At 41.3% G+C, this 21,875-nt stretch overlaps 1 protein-coding gene across 8 annotated transcripts in view; it reads right to left on the reverse strand.

The window, feature by feature from the left end:
* The window catches only part of zdhhc11 (zinc finger DHHC-type containing 11), a 136,051-nt gene that overhangs the window by 48,044 nt on the left and 66,132 nt on the right, over positions 1 to 21,875 (reverse strand). For all 8 annotated transcript variants that reach the window (XM_059945328.1, XM_059945331.1, XM_059945330.1 and 5 more), the window contains exon 2: positions 2,206 to 2,427. In XM_059945328.1, coding sequence (XP_059801311.1) covers positions 2,206 to 2,427 — 222 coding nt within the window. The remainder of the gene's footprint in view (positions 1 to 2,205; positions 2,428 to 21,875) is intronic.

The raw sequence follows: 21,875 nt of genomic DNA on the forward strand, positions 1-21,875 counted from the left end.
AGCTAATAGAGACCTATCCACACAGGCTCAAGGCTGTAATTGCTGTCAACGGTGCATCTGCTAAGTACTGACTGGAAGGGGGTGAGTAATAATGCAATCAATTATTTTCAGTTTAATAATTCTAATATATTTAGTCCAATTTGTAGAAATTTTACTTCCACTTTGATACAAAATAGTCTTTTTGTTTGATCGGTGTCAAAAAAACCGTGATTCAATGTGGTAAACCGATAAAACATGAAAACTTTCAGGAAAAAGGAAGGGGTGAATGTTTTTTAAAATCGGCACTATATGAAGTCATATTAACTCAAAAGGAATTGGCTCATCTCCTGGAAATATTAGATCTTCCATTTAAATATCCTTCTCTAATCCCTGTTGCTTAATGTGCCTGGAAGATACTAGTACATATATAAATATAATTAATCACCAAGAGATCAAGTAAAAGAGTTTTATTTTTAAAGGGAGAAGAACATGAAACTTGTTGCTACAGAGAGTGATGACAGCAGATCAGACTGCTGTATTTAAGGATGAAATGATATATGCATGTAGAAAAAGCCAATGAAGTCTGTGAGATATCCAGGGGAGAGGGGATAATTAAAATGGAAGGGAGCTTGTTGGTCACACCAACATTGTAAACTAGGTGTTGCGTTCTTTCAATTCAGAGTTAAAAAATCCTTCACAGTAAGGAAAAGCACAGTTGCATGACACACAAGGCACGAAGAGATCCTGATTGATAGCACCAGTCTCTTTTTAGATCAATTGCCTTTTGTTGTGTATTTTCTTACAGTAATAATAACTGCTTTGTGTCATATTAACTCACTAAAGTCTTGATAAAGATTGTTATCTTCATTCAGAGGCTGTGGGCACTGCTAACAAGGCCCACAATTATTTCAATTTGGAATTAACTACATTAACACATCAGCCAGATGAGATCAGTATTATAATGTAGGTCTTAATGGATCATACTGAAAGACCAGGTAGATCCAATAAACAATTAATTTCTTTGGTGCTTCTACCAGCTCAGTTACCAAAACTGGGATTTTTAGTACAGAAATTTTTATTTAATTAAATAAATTTAAACTGGGGGTGGCACAGTGTCATAGAAGCATAATGCTATTACAGTGCTAGTGACCCAGTTTCAATTCTTGCCGCTGTCTGTAAGGAATCTGTACGTTCACTGTGACTGCATGGGTTTCCTCCGAGTGCACTGGTTTCCTGTCTCATTTAAAAGATGTACAGGGTATTAGATTAATTAGTCACATGGACATAATTGAGTGGCTCTAGTTCATTGGACCTGCTACCATGCTGTGTCTCTAAATAACACAAAGTAGTAAATAAATAAACAAACTTAAGTTCCTGGATGATTAACTCTTTCTTACAACCATACACCATCATAATTCAACAGGTTTTGATGATTAGCATGATTTGTTAGGAAATGCTAGTTGTGATATCCTGGCCAGCAACCATACCATAAATATCTCCTGTATTAATTAATTCCTGAATTAATTCCTGTATTAATTTCATGTCATTCCCTGGTTAGCCTCTAATGAAGACATAAATTCTCTGTGCTTTCTAACTAAAATTTGCAAATACTTCTTGGTCATAAAATATGCAGTTTGCATGTAATATTTTTTTTTAAAAATCATTCTTTTTTCCATCACTGGCAAGGACAGCATTTTACACCCCTTGCATTAAGTTACAATAATGACTGCCATCTCTATCAGCTGTGGTATCATGCTGGCCAGGCATAATATGCCCTGCATGCATCAGCCTCCAGGGATCTCATGTACTATTTAAAAAAAATATTGCTGCAACTATGGTTGTTCTGACAATGACAACCCTGAATGGAACACCAGCTCCTCATAGGTCTATTAATTAAGACCCACAGAGCATGAGTCCAATGTTGCAAGGTATCGGAATAACATTCCATTTCCTGCACTATTACTGTACAAGATCAAAAAAAGGTCCTATGTTGCTTAGCTTTATCATGTCAACTGGAAAGTGATTAGGTTTCGCTACCCTTGGCTATTTCTTGCCTGTTTGTCTTTACAATGATTTATGTCCATCAATCAAATAAACTATCTTCCCAAGGGCAAACTGTATCTAAGAGATCTGACAATGTTATTCTTACATGAGAGAGTGCCATTAAATTTCAAAGGAAACGATCGCATGCACTGAGTAAAGCCAATCACATTGTGTAAAGGATACAGCATAACCAATGTACTTCCATGCATATGGCAACATTGGTATGTAAATTCCAAAGGCAACAATTGCCAGGTAGATGTAGAGCACCCAGGCAATTAACTGGAAGGAATGGAGAGGTAAGGTCCAACCGTTGACTCTTGACCGTGTTGGTGGAGTTACTAGATCATTTCTGCTGTTCTCTCGTTCGGGTACAGTTTTCCGTAATCTCCGGTCATAACAATTCATCTGGGGGCAGAAAGAAAAGAAATAAAATTAATTCATTTTGCTCCCTCCGTTACTCCCTTTTATTGTTTTATCATCCCAAATTTTGTTTTGAGAATTTTGCTTCTAGAGCATGTTAATTATTCACAAATGTGGGGGATGTGGTTGACTGACACGGTAATTATTTACTAACACTCTTCTGTCGACCATGAAAGGATGTGGTAGACTTTTCTGAAGCACTACAATGAGCATGGACATTTTTCTGTAACTAAAAGGCACCTTCTTTAAACATCAGTCAAAAGTCTCATATAGATTGAATTGCTTTCCACCCCTGAAATGAATCAGTGATGTTTTAAGATAAGCAGTTTCGTGGTCACTTTACTGACATATTACCCCCCCCCCCCCGTATTTCCAGATACTTTTAAGCAATGTTCATATTCACAAAGGCCTCCAATAGAATCTAAAGACATGCACTCTGGATGAAACTATGCAAGAATAATTTTTGGTATGCAAGTGGTCAATATTTCGTATGAAAACTTACAGTTGGGCAAACCTGTGAAATCGATGTTAAGAAAGAAGATCTAATACCTATTGTTTACACACCATTTAAGACAAGCACTATTTTTACTTTGTTATCCCAAAGTAATTTATTGTTACTTGGATTAATGAATTGGTCAATTTAAGTGACATGCATAAAGGCCAGTTCATTTGGATATACAAGGAATAAAGTCTTTGCTGATGAAAGGTCACTGACTAGAAATGTTAACTCTGTTTCTGTCTGCACAGATGGTGCCTGGTCAACTGATAATTTTCAGCCTTCTATTTTTATTCCAGGTTTTCAGCTTCACTGCTATTTTGCTTTTGTACAAACAGCCCTAGACTTGATCCCTCTAGGGCACCTGAATCGATTCACCAACCTCCCATCAGAAACAAATTTAAAAAATGGCATTGATGTGCTTCTCTGCTGAACTGCTCTTTTTATTTCCCCCTTAAAAAAGGCCTCTCCTCTATTATATTCTTGACAGTGTAATACAAGTGTTGGCTTCAACTGATCTAGAGAAGGCTCAATCTTTGCAGAAATACTGCTAAATTCAGATTCTTTACAGATCTATAGTTTCACTTCTTCCTCAAGACTAGACAACTTCATCATTGGACCATATAGTCCATCCACACCAGAGACTCTCAAAAGGAGGAGGGGATTTCCTTGGTTACAAAAACTGTGGTTGAGAGTGTAGGTCATGCAGAGGCTTAGCAACATTATTTCATACTAAGAACTATGTGCACTTGAAGACACTCAGATTAACACTACCCAGGACAGAAAGAGGAAGAGGAATAACAGACATAAAAAAAACTTAAGTTATATAAAACTTCTAAGGATATATTTTCATCAATGAAACCAGGATTCAGCACTCCACACGAGCACGTATTCAATTCTGATAAGAAGTACACACCACTGAACTTAGATGAAAGCTCAACCCTGAAAAACGAAGGAATTATCACTACTGAAGAAAAAGTTAACCAATGGAAGAACGCGACCCTCCTCGGAAGACATCCCCATGAACTGAGCAGACTTCACATCAACAAGGAAACGTTGAATGCCTCTTCTTCCCCACCCCCACCCCCAAAAAGAGGGTTTTTTTGTGGCTATACAGGACCAGATGGTTAAGAGAAAAAAACGATCAAAAATACATAATAAGAGACCAACAAATTCAAGACTATAAATGCAGAGAATGCCAAGAGAAACCAGAAACAATCCAACACATTACAAGATTATGCAGCTATTTAACTTGATCTGATTACTTACACATGCACAATAAGGTGGCTAACACCATTCACTAAAATCTTGCTTTAAAATCCAAACTCATGATCCAGTTTTACAGTCAGAGTCTTATTATTACAACTGATTCATTACTACAGAAAGGACAATCTGTAATAACTGCCTGGATATAACATTACAGGACAAACAAGCAAGAACAACTTACTTTATAGATATAGCCATGCCAAACACACATAGCATACAGAAATCAATCAAACGAAGAACACCAGAAATGTGCTGAATTAAAAGAGGAAATTGAAAGACTATTCTTTCCGGGGGGAGAGAAAGTTCAAAAGTAGACAGTATAGATTTAAAGTGAAAGGGGAAAATTTCAAAGGCACCTGGAGAGAAACTTTCTCACGTGGGAGATGGTGGCTATATGGAACAAGCTGCCATAAACAGTAGTAGGAGTGGGTACAATTACAATGTATACAAGATATTTAGAAAGGTTAAATGGATAGATAAGGTTTAGAGGGATATAGGGCAAAACTGGATAAGCTTGGATGGGTGCCTTGGTCAGTATAAACAAGCTTGGCTAATGGGCCTGTTTCTGTGCTGTATACATTAATGACTTAATAACAAAATTTTATGTTAGATAGCTACTTTCTTATCCATGCCAATCTATTACCCCACCATTTACTCTCATCTTTTGCAATAACCTTTCATCCTTCACATCGGATTTCCTCAAGTAGTTTACAATCAAGTAGATGTTTTGAAAAGCATTTGTTTATAACTTACTAAATAACCCATGGCCAGAGATTGTAGTGACATCAACACATATAGGACATAAGCATTCGTGGATTGAATTAGAACAAGCACCCTTGCTTAAAACTGGATGGGTGCTGAAATGGCAGAAAATAGGCTCTAATGGCATAATGTGATGTCTGCAATTTACTTACATTCACAGATCAGCATGGGTCAGATCAAAAACAGATCTGAAAGCCCCCAGATTGCTGCTTTTGACAGGCAGTAATTATTCTAAGCATGGTTGGTGGAACTTTAAGAATAAAATTAAAGCAAGTTAGACTGTGTAAACTTTCAGTGAGTGAATGAGCTGAGAGTTAAATGCAAACACAGGCTGTACCAGAAATTTTTCTCAAAGGACTGTCACCTTGTCATGGTGGAGAGACTTGTGATTCCCTGAGATCCTGAGAGCGACACTGTCTCCAGTTTACCCATCTGGTGCTTAGCTCTCGCTATGGTCACCCATAGCAGTAAGGTCAAGGAGGAGGTTCCAGACAAAGAGCTATCCAACCAAGACCTCAATGGTGGAGCTGGCAGAAGATGATGCCACTCCACAACGGCAGTGAAGGCAGAGGAAGGCTGCAGCAACAAAGGGTCCCTAGTCACCTTGCATTCCATACCACTGGATCCTGTCCTCGATGTGTCAAGGACTGTGTGGTGGCAGCTTCTGCATCAGCCTCCCCATGTTAAGCAAAGTCATGCACAAGCGTTCTCCGTTAAGGGAATCCACTCCAACATCCCAGATTGGCCTCCATGGCCACCTGAGGACCTACCAATAGGCACCCCTTAGGACAGGGGCTCCTAAACTGGGGTCCTCAGACCCCTCAGTTAATGGTAAGGGTCCATGGCATAAAAAAGTGATTGGAAATCCTTTCACAGAACATCGTACTCAATTCGAGTGATCACACCACTGCTATCAGAAACTGATGGCTTAAGTGCATGCAAGATTCATAGGTAAGTTAGGATTTTATAAGAAAATGTGAGAGTCACACAGTAACTAAATAGAGAGGATGGACATGATCTCATGGTTGAGCAGGAAGTGATGAACACAGGCAGGAATTAAGCGTTGCAAGGAGGGAATGTCAGAAAGCAACGGCATGAAAATCAGTTCCTTAAGGGTGTTGCTCATTAACTATGCAACTCTGTTAGAGGTCTCAGATACCTCATGGGTAAAGCCCTCTGCACCACTGAGCACATCTACATGGAGTGCTGTCCCAGGATCATCATCAGCGACCACCGCCAGGCTCAGGAATGGTTATTACCCCTCACTATCAGGCTCTTGAACTTGAGGGGATAACTTCACTCAACTTCATTTGCCCCATTGCTGAACTGTTCCCACAACCTACAGACTTACTTTCAAAGACTCCTTTATCTCAGGTATTCTATTTATTGCTTATTTATTTATTATTATTTCTATTCATTTTTTCTTGTTGTGATTGCAGAGTTTGTTGTATTTTGCATTGGTTGTTGTCTGTCCTGTTGGGGCAGTCGTTCATTGATTTATTGTGTTTCTTGTATTTACTGTGATTGCCCACAAGAAAATTAATCTCAGGGGTTGTATATGGTGTTCATATATGCACCTTGTTAATAAAGTTACTTTGAATTTTTATAGATGTAGTTGAGAAATTAGAAGAATCTTTAAACCTATAGTCATATGAGATATGAAAATCTATAACTTAAGGAGACATCTGAGCTCATGCTTTTCTGGAGTACATGACAAATAAATTCTCCTTGGGCTCCAGCTGGGTACAGGTATCAATTATAATCGACATTTCGATGACAAACTGCTATCATCTTCAGGGAATAAACCCATACCTGGCTGGAAGCCCGAGAAGAGTTTATTCTTAAGACATAATCAAATATTGGGAGAAGCTAGAAGTAATTTATTTAAAATAGATTTTATGTCAAAGCACAAGAGAATGCTAGAATATTGAGTAAAACACAGAAAACGTTGGGGGAATTCAGCAAGTCAGGCAGCATCTATAGAGGGGAATAAACAGTCCATCCCAATGAAGGGTCTCAGCATGAAAACCTGGTTGTTTGTTCCCCTCGAAAGATACTGCCTAATGGAGAGGGAGAGGGAATGCGTGTACACGTATGTGTACGCACACTATGCCTAATAAAAGCCCTAACAGATACAGATTTTATAACTCTAGAATTCTTTCCAATCATGCACCCAGTGACATATAACCAAGAGAGTAAAGGGTATAACCAAACTTGATTGGCATAAAAAGCTTGATATTTGATTCAAGATTGGGTTCAAGATTCAAAATTGCTAAATATCATTCTTCATTACATGAGTAAAGAAGAAAGAAGTTACTGTTTCTCCAGATCTGATGCAGTATTAAAAAGCTATGTGCATGAAAAACACAATAAATATAAAAGCAACCCTATAAAACACAACATACAAGAAACTGTTGTGATTTTCATGTAGATGGCAGCAATGAATCTCGGAGAACTCAGATCTAAGTCAGCCACAAATCTAACAGTTGCCCTCAGGAAAGGGACAATTCCCAATTCACAGAGTAAAGGCAACATCATGTGACCACAAGTGCAGGGAGTCACAGGTCTGGATCAACCACCAGTAAGGCACAATGCAAGTGTTAGTCTCACAACAGAAATATGGACACATAACAAGAGCACTTAAAAACCAAACACTGGATAACAGAGAAGAGGGTAGCTTCAAATGTAACATCATGATCGAGAACATGAGTTTCTAAAAGAAGTCACACGCAGGAAATCTGCACAATCATGCAAATGCTGCAGCTGATGCAGAAATTACTTTTTATTGCCTCTGTGTCTCAGGCAGCAATAGCATGTCACAGGTAACAGAAATGCTCCATTGTCAGGAAGGGGGCATATGACCACCAGCTTAGTCATATCGCTTTAGAATGGAACATGGCAGAGTTTCTGAGCTATAGCACACAAGCAATCCCTGATCAAAAGTGAAACAATCTTTTCCCATGGTTATCAATGGACGCTCAAAATGGACTGAAGTGTGAATGGTTGGGGCTTTCAAGACAGTGAAATGAGGTGAGATGGGTCTTTGTTACTTTTGCAATCAGGCAGAGTAAGAGTCTGACAATAGACTACAGTTCACTTGAGATTTGTGGTGTGCAACAGAATTAAATATCAACAACTCCGCATCTCCATTGCCTTCAATGGGGAAGCAGAAGAGTGCTAAAAGTTTCAAATAACCAAGAATTCTGAGGCAACTTCGAGATGAATCATAGATTGGCTAACTTCTTCTTTATGAACTGTACAACATCAAACAGCACGTCCTGAGAAGTATGTAGTGACAGATCACTTCTTCCTCATTGATTATGAGTTTTTAGCCAGGTCTGAAGCCTTAACCTTCCAGATCCCTTTCTTCAGTTGGCCAAAGGCTGCCTGCAATGGATAATTTCATCATTAATGTCGGTCTTTACTGATTGGCTTCCATTTTCTCTGGCCTTCTTATGTTTTTAGTTGCAATATGGTCTTGGACTCCTTTCAGCAGACATCTCAAAGCTCTGGTACAGTAACACCTTTGCAAAATTAACTAGAAGCATAAGCAAAGCAATGTTAGCCTAAGCTCTCAGGCCAATATTCCCGGTATTGACGGCCTAATTAAACTCATTTAGTTCCATTAAGCAGGCCCTACCACTCGTGCTCCTGGCATCAGGTATTCAAAATTGGCATATTATACCACTAGGTCCGACAGGAATTACCAGGCAGACAGAGTGAAAGAGGCTATATTGGTGTCAAGGCCTCCTTGCACAAAAATATGCTCCCAACTGACTTGTAATGCATGGCTCTTGGCAGCTCAGCAGATGAGAGTATACGAGATGGCATCAAGGACCAAGACTCCATACAGAAGGAACAGACAGAAGTCCACTATGAACAGTGGAAGAGACATGTCACCTCACAAATTACCCACTCATTCATCACATCAGCCCTCTCCTACCCCATGGCCTTCCGGCTCATTACAGGAATGAAAGCACATTATCTGTGACCCTAAATGACAGCCAAAGAAGTATTATTCTGCCAGACCAATTAATGCATTGTTGTCTTCATACACAATGGAACTTAGTACAGTATAATTTAGGATGGAGCATAGAAAGTCAGCAATTGAGTAAAAGGTGATGTTCTGAGGTAAGAAAAACTTTACTGGGGTGGGGTGGGAGGTGAAGAGAGCTAGAGCTATAAAACTTAACAGAGAATCATTGTAGTAGTTAAAATTTAGTGTTTAAAGCTACTTAATTTGTATTGGTAACACATCAGAAATCCCCTCCACCCTGAGAATGGCCTCATTGTGGCAAAAGAGGCTGCTATGGACAAGCATGTCTGGAATGAGGAGACTGGCTGGCCATGAAGAAATGCTGCTCTTGGTGGATGGAGCAGGTGTGCCACCCCCTCCCCAATTTACAGCAGGATCTCACCAATGCAGAGGAGGCTGCATCAGGAGCACAAGATACTACAGACAACCCCAGCAGATCTGCAGGTGAAGTGTTGCCTCAACTGGGATGATTATTTGGGGCCCTGAATGGAAGTAAAGGGGCTGGTGTAGCATTTCTGTCGCAGCGATAGTGATATGTGCCAGAAGGGAGATTAGTGGGGAGGGATGAATGAACAACGAAACCATGGAGGGAGCGATCCCTGCAGAAAGCTGAGAGTGTGGGGAAGATAAAGATGTGTTTGGTGGTACGATCCCATTGAAGATTGCAGGAATTGCTGATGTTTTTTGTGGAGGCTCCTGAGGTGGTAGGTGAAGGCAAAAGGAACTCTATCACTGCTAAGGTGGCAGGAAGATGGGGTGAGCGCGGACGTCTGGGAAACAAAGAAGACGCAGGTGAGGGCAGCGGAGTCATTGAGTTGCGCAGCAAGGAGACAGGCCCACAAATCGCTGTGCCATGCATCAAATACATATTTAGACTGATCCCATTCCCTTTCCTGATGTACCCATTAATTCCACTGACTACACAGCGAAGGAAATTCACAGTGAATTTCATGTTAGAACATCTGAAGAAAACCCACACAGTCACAGAGAGAACATGCAAACTCTACAGACAATAGCAAAGGTCAAGACTGAATTTGGAACCTAGATTGAATTGCTTGAACTTTGATGCACCAGCTCTATTTACTATGTTACAGTGCAAGACAATGATTGGAGATGGGGTGAGGGGGGAGAAAAGAGTATGGTGATGTGATAATTGCACAGTATACAAATGCACCAGCAAACTGCATCAGAGCAAAGAAAAATTATCAGACTAATGTGCGAAATGGGGAAGGCAGTTCACACGAAATTAAACCAGTTTAAGGATTTTACTGGTGTCAGTGAAAGTGGAAACTAAATATGGTTTCCTACACATCTATGAGAATATACAGAGTGCAGTCACTAACGTGGATAAACTGCAGGAAATGGAACATATGGTAGTTGCAACAAACTTAGCTGAAAAAAGAGGCAAGAGTAGGTATTAAATATTCCTAAACTCAAATATTCAGGAAAGATAAAGAAATAAAGGCAGGATTAGCAGATTTGATGGAAGAAAATTGGAGCTAGAGAAAGAGGCTATCTCAGAAGTTTAAACCTGACCTGTAGGTTAGATCTCAGACACAATGCAAGGAAAGTTGTACTGTTGGGTGTATTTATAGGTTGCCACAGTAATTATAGTGGGGGACTTTGATTATCCCAATGTAACCTGGCATAATTATTGTGTTAAGGGAGGCCAAAAAATTCCAAAATATGCAAAATATGCAGGATAACTTTTTAGAACATTATTTTTGTAGTCTAAGAAGGAAGGAGGCATTGATTGATCTGGTTCTAAGGACAAGATTAGCCAAGTGTACTAAGTTTTGGCAGGGGAACAGACAAGAGAAGGTGTTCATAGAATCATATGAAAAGGTGAAGCAGCAATCCAAAGTAAAAATAATTAATTGGAGGAAGGTTGGTTTCCATGCAGCTAGTGGATCTGGCCGAGGTAGATTAGAACTAAAAAGTTGACGGGCATCTGTCTGTAAGGAGGGATTAGCTCAGGTACAGAGCAGGCAATTTTCCTGAGATGCAATGAAGGAACAAACAAATTTAGAACTTCATGTGAAAAGTTGACCACATCTACAAGGAGCTCTGTTGCAGCCTTCAAGCTATCCTCTCTTCTCTCTGCTACTATCAGGAAGGAGGTACAGGAGCCTTAGGTCCCATACCACCAGGTTCAGGAATAGTTATTACCCCTCAACCATCAGGTTACTGAACCAAAGTGAATAATTTCACTCACCCTAATGGTAAACTGATTCCACTTTCCACTTTCAAGGACTCTACAATTCATGTTGTCAATATTCATTACTTTATCTACTTATTATTATGGTTTTTTTTTGCATTTGCACAGTTTGTCATTTTTTTCACATTGTTTTTTTGGTCTGTCTCTGTTGGATGCAGATTTTCATTGATTCTATTGTGTTGTGCTTTGTTTAATGTGAATGCCTGCAAGAAAATGAATCTCAGATATGTATATGCATATACATACACACACTAAATTTACTTCTTGTATACTAAAACATAAATTTATTTTGAACTTTCAAGAAGTTGTGAACTTCCCATGATTCAGGACATTTACAAGGAAGAAGAAGGGCCCGTAGGATCATTGGGGACCCAAGCCATCCCAACCACAATCTATTCCAGCTGCTACCATCCGGGAAGCAGTACTGCAACATAAAAGCCAGGACCAACAGGCTCTGGGACAGCTTCTTCCACCAGGCCACCAGACTGATGAACTCACGTTGATTTGAGTGTACTCTACATTACATTGACTGTTCTATTTATTATAAATTATTATATATTACTATGATTGCACATTGCACATTTAGATGGAGACGTAACGTAAAGACTTTTACCCATGTATGTAAAGGTTGTAAGAAATAAGGTTAATTAAATTCAATATATATACTAAAGATTGATTGCTTGGAGGTACGGAAAAGTTAGTTGTAATTAATAATATAGCAAAAACACAACTAAGTATGACAGGTTTGGGTTGTAAACCTCAAGAAGAGTTGGGACCATTATAAAATGATACAAAAGGAAATAAAAATTAAAGCAAGAAAGATAGAGAGCTAATGAAAAGGATACCATTTTTAAGGGAATCCATACAGTCTATAGGCATACAAAGATTAATATGGCAGTGCAGGAAGGAGTGGGCCGCCTACAGACAAAAATGGAGCTTTGTACAAGAATAGTGAGGGGACCATTAAAGTGATAAATGAGTTCTTTACCGGAGTCTTCACAAGGGGAAAAAAGGTGATTCCAAAGTAATAGTGAAAGTGATAGTTGAGACACTGCAATCATTAAAAACAATGTAGTTCTATCACCAGGACTGGATGGGATGTATCTTAGTATTTTGACAGGAATATAGGATGCACTGAACTGCAATTTTCCAATGCTCTTTGATACAGGGCGTGTCGTCAGAGGGCTGGAGAGTTGTAATTGTTGCTCCTTTGTTTAAAGAAAGGAGTAAAGACAGGTTATTCAGTTTAACTTTTGTGGTGGAAAAGCTTTTGAATCTATTAATCTAGGACAGGATTAATGCTTGCTTTTTGAAGAATAAAGTAACCCAACATGCATTTGTTCAGAGCAAATTATGTTTAACAAATTTGATAACTTTTTTGAATGAAGAAACAGATTGCTGAGAACAGTGCAGTAGATGTACACTTGGACTTTCAGAAGGCACTGAATAAGATGCCATTATATAGGCTTATCAATAAAGTTGAAGCAGCGTAAAAAAAAGTACACTGATAGCATGGATGAAAATATGGCTAAGTTGAAGAGGCAAGAAAGGATCACAGTGAATGGCTGTTTGTCCGGACTGGAGGAAAGTGAATTAACAGCATGGTTGGCACAGACATCATAGACCAAAGAGCCTGTTCCTCTGCTGAACCATCCTACGATCTAAATTGTACCATGAACAGCAGGACTCTACAGACATCAGTTGGAGATATGGCTTTGTATTGATCTATAAAAGTAATCTGAGCTTGGCCAAGTTGCAAGATTTAGCAAGATGGTGCCAGCAACCAATGCGATGTCCTGCAGACAATTCACAAAACAACTACTTTTTTAAAAAATATATACTGCTACTAATCTGTCTGAGATTGGAGCCTATAATTTACATTTCGATAACGTATTTTTCGGCCAACAGAGATCTGGTACTTTTGCTGTTTCTGAGGGAATTCGGCATGGTTGACAGCAAGGTTGCCTAATGGCAGAGTGCAAACCCACAATCAGCTCCATTACTCACTGAGCAAGACTGACATCAGCAAGGACAAGAGCAGAAGGAAAGTATGTGTTCGATGCTGTCTGTCCGTGTTTGACTGGTCTCCCTCTCCACTACTGAAGGAACGTGGGGAGTCTTGGGCCTTGGTTTGATCAGCACAGTTTGTGGATTGGACTCATTTTTAGGAGGACTCTGCAGTTCATGTCATTTGGGGCTCCTGTCATGTCATATCTTTAGGTCCATGATAAACTGTAATAAGAATAAATAGGCAGGTGGAATGGGCAGACAGATGGGCAATGAAGATGAACAGGGATAAATGTGAGGTGGGGCCTTTTGTAAGAGTAGAATAGGCAATGTAGAATAAAGGAGACTATTGTAAGAGTATTATGAGTTCAGAAGCAAACAGGCGTGGAAATACAAGTACACAACTGACGTAAAGTAGGGAGGCAGGTTGATAAATAAGGCAATTCTATGCTTCAACCACAGCATAGAATAGAAAAGCAGAAAAGTCCTACAGAATATTTATAAAACATTAGTCTGACCTCGGCCCACCATCACACATGAAGGATGTAAAGCATTAGAAGGGATCTAGGAAAAATTCATGCAAATAATTCCTGGCGAGAGGGACGACAGCTACAACAAAAGATTGGACAGGCTGGCATTATCTTTGGAGAAATTGAATAGAAGTACATAAAACGATGAATGGCCCAAACAATGGATAGTGGAGGCCTGTTCCTGTTGATCGAAAGGTCAAGGGTTAGACTTCAGGGGTATAAATTAAGTGAGAAGTAAGGGAAAAAGATTACATTGCATGTGGTTAGAATCTGGAACGCACTGCCTGCCAGTGTGTTGCATGTAGGTTCCATCATGCCATCAAGTCAGAACTGCATAGGTACTATGCACGGAGGAGAAAAAATTCATTAGGCAAGGCTAAGGGGAATGAGCAGAACTTCAGTAGACAGCAGGCGCAGCTATGGTGGCTGAATGGCCTTGTCCTGTGCAGTAAACATTCTGTCATTCATGAATGGCCCCAGCAAAAAAAACCTAACGGCAGTAACATCAGATCTTGATGCAGAGTTAACATACTTTCCAAGTGCCCGAGCACAGCTTTGCATCAAATCAACACGTTACAGGCTCCTCAGTTCCAGGAACACATGCAATGCCAAAGAAAAGAACGCAATCAAGAAGGTCACTGGCCACAGAAGAAAATGAATAGACTGAATCTGCAAAGGCTGGGTATCCATAGGGAAAGTGCATACAGTACATTCTTTCTACAAAGAGGAACAGCAGTGAGAATTTAAACCTCACTCTACAATCAGAACTACAGTTCCCTCAAAACTAATCAACGAGCTCCAGGACCTAGGCCTCGATACCTCCCTGTATCATTGGATCCCTGATTTTCTCTCTTGCAGACTACAGTCAGTTTGGATTGGCAACAGCATCTCCTCCACAATCACTATCAGCATTACAATGCTGTGTGCTTAGCCCCCCTGTTCTACTCATTTCATTCTATTTCATACTCATTAAGTACAGCTCCAATGCTGTATTTAAATTTGCTGATTACAGCACTGCCCAGATTCTGAAAATGAGTTAAAAAAATAACAAGTTTATTTAGAATATTTTAAAATTTTCACAGGACAAACCATCAAACATTTTGAAGTCTTACATTAAGGTAGGCAACCAAAGTTAGTAAAAGTGGAAATATGACAAAGTGGTATTAAATGGTAATTTTTTCAGCTTCTTAATCAAAAGGAAAACAACAATGACACTGTGTAAAAACACAAAATGCTGGCAGAACTCAGCAGGCCAGACAGCATCTATGGGAGGAGGTAGTGACGACGTTTCAGGCCGAAACCCTTCATCAGGAATGAAGTAACATGGGATGGTTGGGGGGGGGGGGGGTGGGGATAAGAAGTTGGGGGAGGGATGAAGTAGAGAGCTGGGAAGTGATAGGCTGAAGGGAAATGGGCTAGGGGGAAGGTGGAGAATTATGGGAAATAAAAGAGAAAGAAAGGTAGGGCTGGGGGGAGATTATAGTGAGGGGGGGGGGAAGAGAGAGAAAGAGAACCAGACTAGAATTATAGATATCGTGTCTATAAAATTACAGACACGGTGCGTAGGCAATACATATTTCATAAAGCTTAAGTTTGTCACCAAAGCAGGAAACCATTCAAGCTGAGCATTATAACCACAAAGTTAAAGAGGATCAGTTCCAACAAAAGTCCAATCATGTTTAATTCCACTAGCATTACAATTGATTACTGAACATAATTAAATTTATACCTTCAGCATTAGTTTAGTTCAGCACTTCTTAATTAACCTTGGAATTCACAACCAGTAGAAGAAATCACACTCAGAATAACACAATATGTTTCAAACAATTCACACCGGGTCTGATTTATTTGCTTTTAATTTCCATTCCAATTTGGCATTGTTCAGACCATCTTTTGATTTACAGCTACATTTTGTTTTGTTTGATGGCTCCATATGCTGCCAATCAGTTTATTCTATTTCTACCTACTTCAGCAACAAACATGCCCCCTCCCCATGTGCTCATATTAACTAGCTTTGACCTCAATAGTCGCAAACCTGTCAGTAAAGCTGTTACATTTTGCAATCATGTGAGTGGGGTGTTATGATCAGAAGTGTTATCACTGTGGTAGGACCCAGGTCCTAGCATGGGCAGGATCTGCTGTTTAGACAATTGACTGGAAAGGCAGGATGTCAGGACCTGAGGCAAGGGTTGGGCCGATTCTGCTTGCTCTCCCATGACGTTCATTCCTTTCTTCGCGACGCTGAGGCTGTGAGATGGGTCCGGCTGCTATGCCCTTTGTGTCTGCAAGCTTCTTAGCGGTTTGCCCCACTATATGATGAATGTGACTGACTTTGGGTCTACGCATTCAGTTTGGTTTGGAATGCTGTTGCTTGCTTTTATTGTCTGCATGATTTGTGTTTCTCCCCCCTCTCTCTCGGCTCATTGAATATTCACCTTTTTAAAAAATGGGTTCTTTCAAGTTTCACACACAAAATGCTAGTGGAACACAGCAGGCCAGGTAGCATCTATAGGGAGAAGCACTGTCGACGTTTCGGGCCGAGACCTAGAGGTACTAAGCTCTTAGTATCTTTCCTTTCAGTTAGTCCTGACGAAGGGTCTCGGCCTGAAACATCGACAGTGCTTCTCCCTACAGATGTTGCCTGGCCTGCTGTGTTCCACCAGCATTTTGTGTGGGTTGTTTGAATTTCCAGCATCTGCAGATTTCCTCGTGTTTGTTCTTTCAAGTTTCTTGTTCTGAGGCTGCCTGGAAGCAGATGAATCTCAAGGTTATATAATTTATACAAACTCAATAAATAAATGTACTTCAAATCCTTTGAAAAGACATGAAGACAAGCAAAAATAAGAAATCACAACAATGACATAAGAATCACAAACAAGATAAAAATCTGCAGATACTGGAAATCCAAGCCACACACACAAAATACTGGAGGAATTCAGCAGTCCAAGCAGCATCTACTGAAAAGAGTACGGTCGACGTTTCAGGCCGAGACCCTTCGGCAGGACTGGAGAAAAAAAGGCTGAGGAGTAGCTTTAAAAGGTGTGTGGGGAGGGGGAACACAAGGTGATAGGTAAAACTGGGAGGGGAAGGGATGAAGTAAAGAGCTGGGAAGTTGATTAGTGAAAGAGATACAGAGTTGGAGAAGTATATGACTGAAAACAGTCCTTCCAGGTGAGGTGACACTTCACCTGAGTCTGTTGGGGTCATATACTGTGTCTGATGCTCCCAGTGTGGTCTCCTGTATATCGGTGAGATCTGACGTAGATTGGGAGACTGCTTTGCCGAGCACCTACGCTCTGCCAGAGAAAGTGGGATTTCCCAGTGGCCACCCATTTTAATTCCATTGCCTATTCCCATTCCAATATGACTATCCATGACCTTCTCCACTGTCATGATGAGGCCACACTTAGGTTGGAGGAACAACATCTTGTATTCTGTCTGGGTAGACTCCAACAGTGATTTCTCAAACTTCCAGTAATGCCTCCACTTCACTATTCTTCAACCCCTTTTCCCTCTCCTGCCTTATCTCTTTGCCTGCCCATTGTCTTCCTCTGGTGCTTCTCCCCCCTTTCTTTTCTTGTGTGGCCTTCTGTCTTCTTCTATCAGACTCCCCCCCCACCCCCACAGCCCTGTATCTCCTTCAGCAATCAACCAGCTCTTTACTTCATCCCTCCCCCTACAGGTTTCACCCATCACCTTGTGTTCCTCACCTCCCCTCCCCGCACCTTTAAAACCTATCCCTCAGCTTTTTTTCTCCTGTTCTGCCGAAGGGTCTCGGCTCACAACGTCGACTGTACCCTTTTCCATGGATGCTGCCCGGCCTGCTGAGTTCCTCCAGCATTTTGTATGTGTTGCAGTGACATAAAAATAACTTGCCAGGGACTAAGTTATGAAGGATTGGTCATAATTACAGAAGCAGAGTCTTGGGAATGGCACTGAGTAGTTGCTGTTTTGAGGACGGAATGGCGGGACAGCTAGTAACAGCTTACAGTGCAAGAGAACCCTGATCTTGGATCTGTCTGCATGGAATTTTAAGGTTCAGCAGCCTGATGCGATGAAATGATCTGTATGGATGGCATTCAAAATGAAGTTTTCCACTGCACCTCAGTACATTTGACAATAATAAATTAACTCACCAATTCTCCCTGGGCAGGCACACGCTACCTCTGGGTGCTCAGGTTTCCTGTCACATCACAATATTGGGGTTAATTAATGACAGTAAATTGTCCCTAGTGTGTGGGAGAGGGATAGAATCTGGGAGGAGTTAAGAGGGTGGGAAGAATGGGTTTAGTGTAAATGGGTGGTTAATGGTTAAACAGCCCATTTGTGCTAAATTTCTCTCCAACTTCAATGCAGCAGTAAGAACTTCTCAACTGAACCTGTTCTCCTACCATTTATAACCTCAAATGTGTAAAAATACCCAGTTAATGAATGAAGTAAAAACATTATAATTTACGAAGTTTCAATCAAACAGATCTGATCAAAGCTGATGACATTCAGAAAGATGAACAAAAATCTGGTCAAAGAGGCTGGTTCTAAAAAACAGAATTAAAAAAATATCAGCTCCAAAAAGCACTTAACTTCCTTTCCTCATTTGTGTAATAGCTGTTTCAATGCACAACATTTGACAGCAACTTTGCATAAAGCATGAACCTAAAATGATAACACAATCCTGGCCAGATAATTTATTTTCAGGAAGTTCATTATGCCTAGGTCTCTCATTTTCCTCATTAAGTTAATCCCATGGTGTTTTACAACCATCTCAGAAACTGCAGGACGGGGAGGGGGAGGGGGAAGTTGGCCTGGTTTATTGTCCCAAGAGCCAATGTGCAGTACTTCCTGCTGCTGTATCAGCATACACACTTCATTGTTCAAGCACAACTTGAAACTCCACGCTCCTAATTAGGAGATGAAAGCAACCTACAAGATGTGGCCAACTCAAGGGAGAAACTTAGCAGAATTCAAGAAGCTGCTCTTCTGATCCCAATTATGACACAAAGGATCTGCGGTCTGAAAGACGGACCAGAAAAGCACAGAGGTTCTTGAACTGACAATACACAAACAAGGTGGCACCTTTAAGTCAAGTCGTCACTTTTATTGTCATTTCGACCATAACTGCTGGTACAGTACATAGGAAAAATGAGACGTTTTTCAAGACCATGGTGTTACATGACACAGTACAAAAACTAGACTGAACTACGTAAAAAAACAGAGAAAGCTACACTAGACTACAGACCTACACAGAACTGCATAAAGTGCACAAAAACAGTGCGGGCATTACAATAAATAATAAACAGGACAATAGGGCAAGGTGACAGTCCAGGCTTCGGGTATTGAGGAGTCTGATAGCTTGGGGGAAGAAAATGTTACATAGTCTGGTGGTGAGGAGCCTTTTCCCAGCCAGCAGGAGGGAGAAGAGATTCTATGAGAGGTGCATGGGGCAATGGGAATTTGTATGTTTGTAATCCCTTTATTAATATATCAATTGTATTTTGTTCATATTATTAATGATAATAAAAAGATTGAAAAAGAAAGAGAGGTACATGGGGTCCTTCATAATGCTGTTTACTTTGCGGATGCAGTGTGTAGTGTAAATGTCCGTGATGGCAGGAAGAGAGACCCCGATGATCTTCTCAGCTGACCTCACTACCCGCTGCAGGGTCTTGCGAACCGAGATGGTGCAATTTCTGAACGAGGCAGTGATGCAGCTGCTCAGGATGCTCTCAATACAACCCCTGTAGAATGTGATGAGGATGGGGGGTGGGAGATGGACTTTCCTCAGCCTTCACAGAAAGTAGAGACGCTGCTGGGCTTTCTTTGCTATGGAGCTGGCATTGAGGGACCAGGTAAGATTCTCTGTCAGTGAACACCAAGAAATTTGGTGCTCTTTATGATCTGCACCGAGGAGCCATTGATGTTCAGCGGGGAGTGGTCGCTCTGTGCTCTCCTGAAGTCAACAACCATCTCTTTTGTTTTGTTCACATTAAGAGACAGGTTGTTGGCTCTGCACCAGTCCGTTAGCCGCTGCACCTCCTCTCTGTAAGCTGCCTTGTCATTCTTGCTGATGAGACCCACCACGGTCGTGTCATCGGCGAACTTGATGATGTGGTTCGAGCTGTGTGTTGCAACACAGTCGTGGGTCAGCAGAGTGAACAGCAGTGGACTGAGCACGCAACCCTGGGGAGCCCCCGTGCTCAGTGTGATTGTGTTGGAGATGCTGCTCCTGATCCGGACTGACTGAGGTCTCGCAGTCAGCAAGTCTAGGATCCAGTTGCAGAGGAAGGTGTTCAGGCCCAGTAGGCTCAGCTTTCCAATCAGTTTCTGAGGGATGATTGTGTTGAATGCTGAACTGAAGTATATGAACAGCATCCGAACGTATGTGTCTTTTTTGTCTAGGTGGGTTAGGGCCAGGTGGAGGGTGGTGGCAATGGCGTTAGCTGTTGAGTGGTTGGGACGGTACGCAAACTGCAGGGGGGTCCAGTGAGGGGGGCAGCAGGGTCTTGATTAAGGTCATTAAGACCAATAATGGTGATCCTGTACCACAAACAGAAAGCCCCGCCACTCAAGACCACAAACTACCCATCACCTCAGGAGGACGATGGTGCCAAACGGCGACCCCTTTGCTTGCATCTTTGGAAACAGCTCTATTTCTACCTTTAATATTTTTTAATTCCTTTTCAGGGTTCTTTTGAAGACCCTGACCTGAAGTTACACGCTGACTTTGGTTCTTTGTGGAAATGGGACCCACTCTCAGGGTCTCATGACTGGCCGCTATTCAATATGCCACGGACGCAGCCTAGAAGACTAGTGCGTCTTTAGGGTGCCGGATTTTCTTGGCTTTGGAGGTGGCCGGACTGAAGGTTGGTGCCACCGCCTGGTGTGTCATGGGAAACGGAGGACAGAAAGCAGCAAGCTGGCTACTGACCGAAACCCCAGAGACCCAAGTTCTTTGGGCACAGAGCTCGGAAGAAGCGACACAAATGCTTTGTCATGTCTCCCCTCTCACTGAGAAATGGGGACACCTCTTTTTTCCCCTCATGGGGGGGGGGGGGAGGGGGGAAACACACACACACCGTGGTCTGTTGAATTACCGGGTGAACGAGTAGTCTTTGGGGCACTGCAAGTCTGTGTCTTTATTGATGCTTTGTTGCACACTTGAGAGCTCGGTGGGGGGGCGCCGATGCTTTTTTGTTGGGCGGGGTGTTGGTGCCTTGCTGCTGTTCATGCATGGAAGATGAGAACTGGGGGGAGGGGAGGGTTTCGGAGTCTAACACTGAACTGTAATTCATTCTTTGGGGCACTCCTCTGTTTTCATCGATGTTTGCAAAGAAAAGAATTTCAGGATGCAAATTGCATACATTTCTCTGACATTAAATATACCAACTGAAACCTTAAATCCATCTATCTGGCTCCATCTCCATTTCCCTAAATGTTCCCGCACTCCAAATAATCTCCATCTCAGATTCTGAAGCCAGTTTAAAATGCCACTGTTGACGTTCACCATCTACTTGCTGGTGGCCTGTGGAACAAAGGAAGCAAATAAATGCTTTGCCCTTCACACTTTTTTTCTGCAAACAGTGGCCTATGGCTTCACCGTCAGAGTTGAGCTGAATGGCCTGTTCAACCTGGTCATTTTTGCAGTGTAGCCTCATGCCTCGAAGAGGCAGGACGGTTGCATTCTGTCCAGACTGCAGTTGCTGAAGCAGACTTCGAAGCAATTCAATACAGTAGAGCAAGGCGTAGCAATGCTGAGTAAAGAATCCAAGTTTGATAGGTTCAAGAGTTGAGCAGAATTGGAAAGGCTGGTACTAGCTGAATCGAAGCAGTGTAGCCCAAGGGCGAATCGAAGTGACAGAGATCAAGAAAAATTCAGTGTTGGGCTCATAGCATGTCCAGGGAAAGCAGAAGATAAAAACGTCTGATTTTGAGCAGCAGATCGTAGCTCTATATTTAAAAAAACCACATTCATTTAGAAGCAAAGTAAATAACTCTTACAACCACAATTGGGAAGTTTTTGGAAAATGAATCCATAAGGAACTAACAGTACATAAGAATAATTTCATATTGGTGAACTACTGGAAGAATATATCTCACGATGCTTTGAACACATCATCAGCG

Source organism: Hypanus sabinus, chromosome 20 (assembly GCF_030144855.1).
Source record: "Hypanus sabinus isolate sHypSab1 chromosome 20, sHypSab1.hap1, whole genome shotgun sequence".
NCBI classification, from domain to species: Eukaryota; Metazoa; Chordata; class Chondrichthyes; order Myliobatiformes; family Dasyatidae; genus Hypanus; species Hypanus sabinus.